Here is a 1,871-nt window from a genome sequence, read left to right as displayed (position 1 = left end):
CTTTCGCCCCTTACCCTCGCTCTTTGTGCCCCTTCTCCTCCCCTCCTGCCTTCCTTCCCTTCGTCCCCTTCCCCCTCTCTCTTTCCCTCCGCCCCTTCCCCTTCGCTTCTCTCTCCCTGCTTCCCCTATCCTCTCCTCTTCTTGCTCCCTTTCCGTACTTCCTCCCCTCTCCCCCTTGGCCTTCTTTCCCCTCGCGCCTGCGCGTCTCCCCTCGCTCTCTCTACGTCTCTCTCTCTCTCTCTCTCTCTCTCTTGTCTCTCTCCTCTCTCTTCTCATCTCTCTCTCTCTCCTCTCTTCTCTCTCATCGCTCCTGTCCTTCGCCCCGCCCCCCCCTGCCGGCCGCGTCCTTCCCTTTTTCGTCCTCCACTTATTCTGGTGTCTGTCCCTTTCGTACTCCTCTTTTCCTTTTGTCCTCTTCCTCCTCGCCTTTCCTTTGCTTTTCCCTCTTCCTCCTTTGTTCCCCTTTCTGTTCCTCTCCCGTTCTGTCCTTTCCTCCCTGTCTCCCCTCCATCTTCGTCCTCTTTTCTTCCCCTGCTCTGTCCTTCCCTCTTCCCTTTCCCGCCTGCCCGCTTTGCTTCCCCGGCTCTGTCCTTTCCTCGGCCTTCTCTCCGTCCGCGCTTTTTCCTCGGGCGGCTTTCCTCTCTCCCCTCGCTTTCGCTTCCCATCCGTCTGTTCCTCCCGCCGCCCTGGCGTCCTGCCGCTTTTCCTTCCTTCTGGCCTTGCGCCTTCCTTCCCTTGTCTCCCCTCCCTCCCCCCTCTCCCTTCCTCTTGGGGCCGGGATTCCTCCCCGCTTCCCTTCCTCTGTGTCCCGCCCCTTGCCACCCCCCTGGCCTGCTCCTGGTCTTGGCCCGCCCTCGGCCTGCTTCTTGGGCCCCTTTCCTTTCTTGGCTCTCTCCCTCCTTCCTTTGCTTCGCCCCTTGCCTGCTTTGGGCTCGCCTCCTTCTCGTTGGTCGCCCCCTTTCCCTCTTTGCCTTCCCTTCTCCTCTCCTTTCGTTTGCCTTTGCCTTCGCCTCCCTCCTGCCCTTGGCCTCTGCTTTTGGGCCTCGGTTTCTTTTCCCTTCCTTCTCTTCCTTCCGCGGGCGTTTGTTGCGCCTGTTCGTTCGCCTTCTCGTCTCCCTCGCGCCTTCCTTTCCTTCGCCACCCCCCTTGCCCGCTTGCCCGCGCTTGCCCCTCCGGCGTTGCGCGCCTTTGCCGCGTACTGCCGCCGTGACGCCCGCTTGCGGCTTATGCCCGCCTTTTGTTGCCTTTGGCCGGCCCTTTGCCTAGGCACTTGGCCGGTACTTTGGCGGCTTTGCCGCCTTGCTTGTCTCCCGCCGCTCTTGCCGTCTTTTGCCGGTCCTTTGCGGCTCTTCCCGCCCTTGCCTCCCTGCCTGTGTTTGCCCCTTTGCCTGGTTGCTTCCCTCTCCCTTCTTGCCGCTTGTTGTTGGCCGTTGCGCCCCTTCACATCTCGCCGCATCCGCCCTTCCCTCCGCGCTCCGCTCTTGCCATCACGGCGGCCCTTCCTCGCTCCCGCCGTGCCGCCTCCGCGGCCTCGCCCGCGCTTTGTCCCTGGGCCTCTTGCCTTCTCCCCCCGCTGTCCCCGGCCTTTGTGCCTATTCCACCGTTCCTTTTTGTTGTTTCCCGCTTTTGGCCGCGCCCCTTGGGGCCCTCTCCAGCTCTCCTCTCTTGCCCTGTGCTTCAGCGGCGCTCTCTCCGGCCGGCCTCTCCCCTGGCCTCCCGCCCTCCTCCTGCCCGCTGCCCTCTGCTCGGCTCCCCGCTCCCGGGCCTCCTCTGCGGCGCGTTCTGGTTGGCTCGGCCCCGGTCGTGGCTGCGGCCCTGCCTCGCCGCCGCGTGCGGCCCCTCGGGGTGCCGGCTCCCCGCGGCCGCCGCGC

General features: G+C 64.6%; 1 protein-coding gene across 1 annotated transcript; it reads right to left on the bottom strand.

The window, feature by feature from the left end:
- Positions 1 to 367: 367 nt before the first annotated feature.
- LOC109153856 (spore wall protein 2-like) lies at positions 368 to 1,456 on the bottom strand. The gene has a single exon (XM_019301745.1). It carries the CDS (start codon positions 1,454 to 1,456, stop codon positions 368 to 370), a length of 1,089 nt encoding a protein of 362 aa, XP_019157290.1.
- Positions 1,457 to 1,871: the final 415 nt, after the last annotated feature.

This window comes from Ipomoea nil, unplaced genomic scaffold, assembly GCF_001879475.1.
Source record: "Ipomoea nil cultivar Tokyo-kokei standard unplaced genomic scaffold, Asagao_1.1 scaffold2549, whole genome shotgun sequence".
Lineage (NCBI taxonomy): Eukaryota > Viridiplantae > Streptophyta > Magnoliopsida > Solanales > Convolvulaceae > Ipomoea > Ipomoea nil.
Note: the sequence above shows the minus strand (reverse complement) of the source record. Positions and strands in the feature narration are given on the sequence as shown.

Bases quoted from the DNA above. Each gene is read 5' to 3' on its own strand.
- LOC109153856 (XM_019301745.1), bottom strand. From the start codon at position 1,456: ATGCGGCGAGATGTGAAGGGGCGCAACGGCCAACAACAAGCGGCAAGA.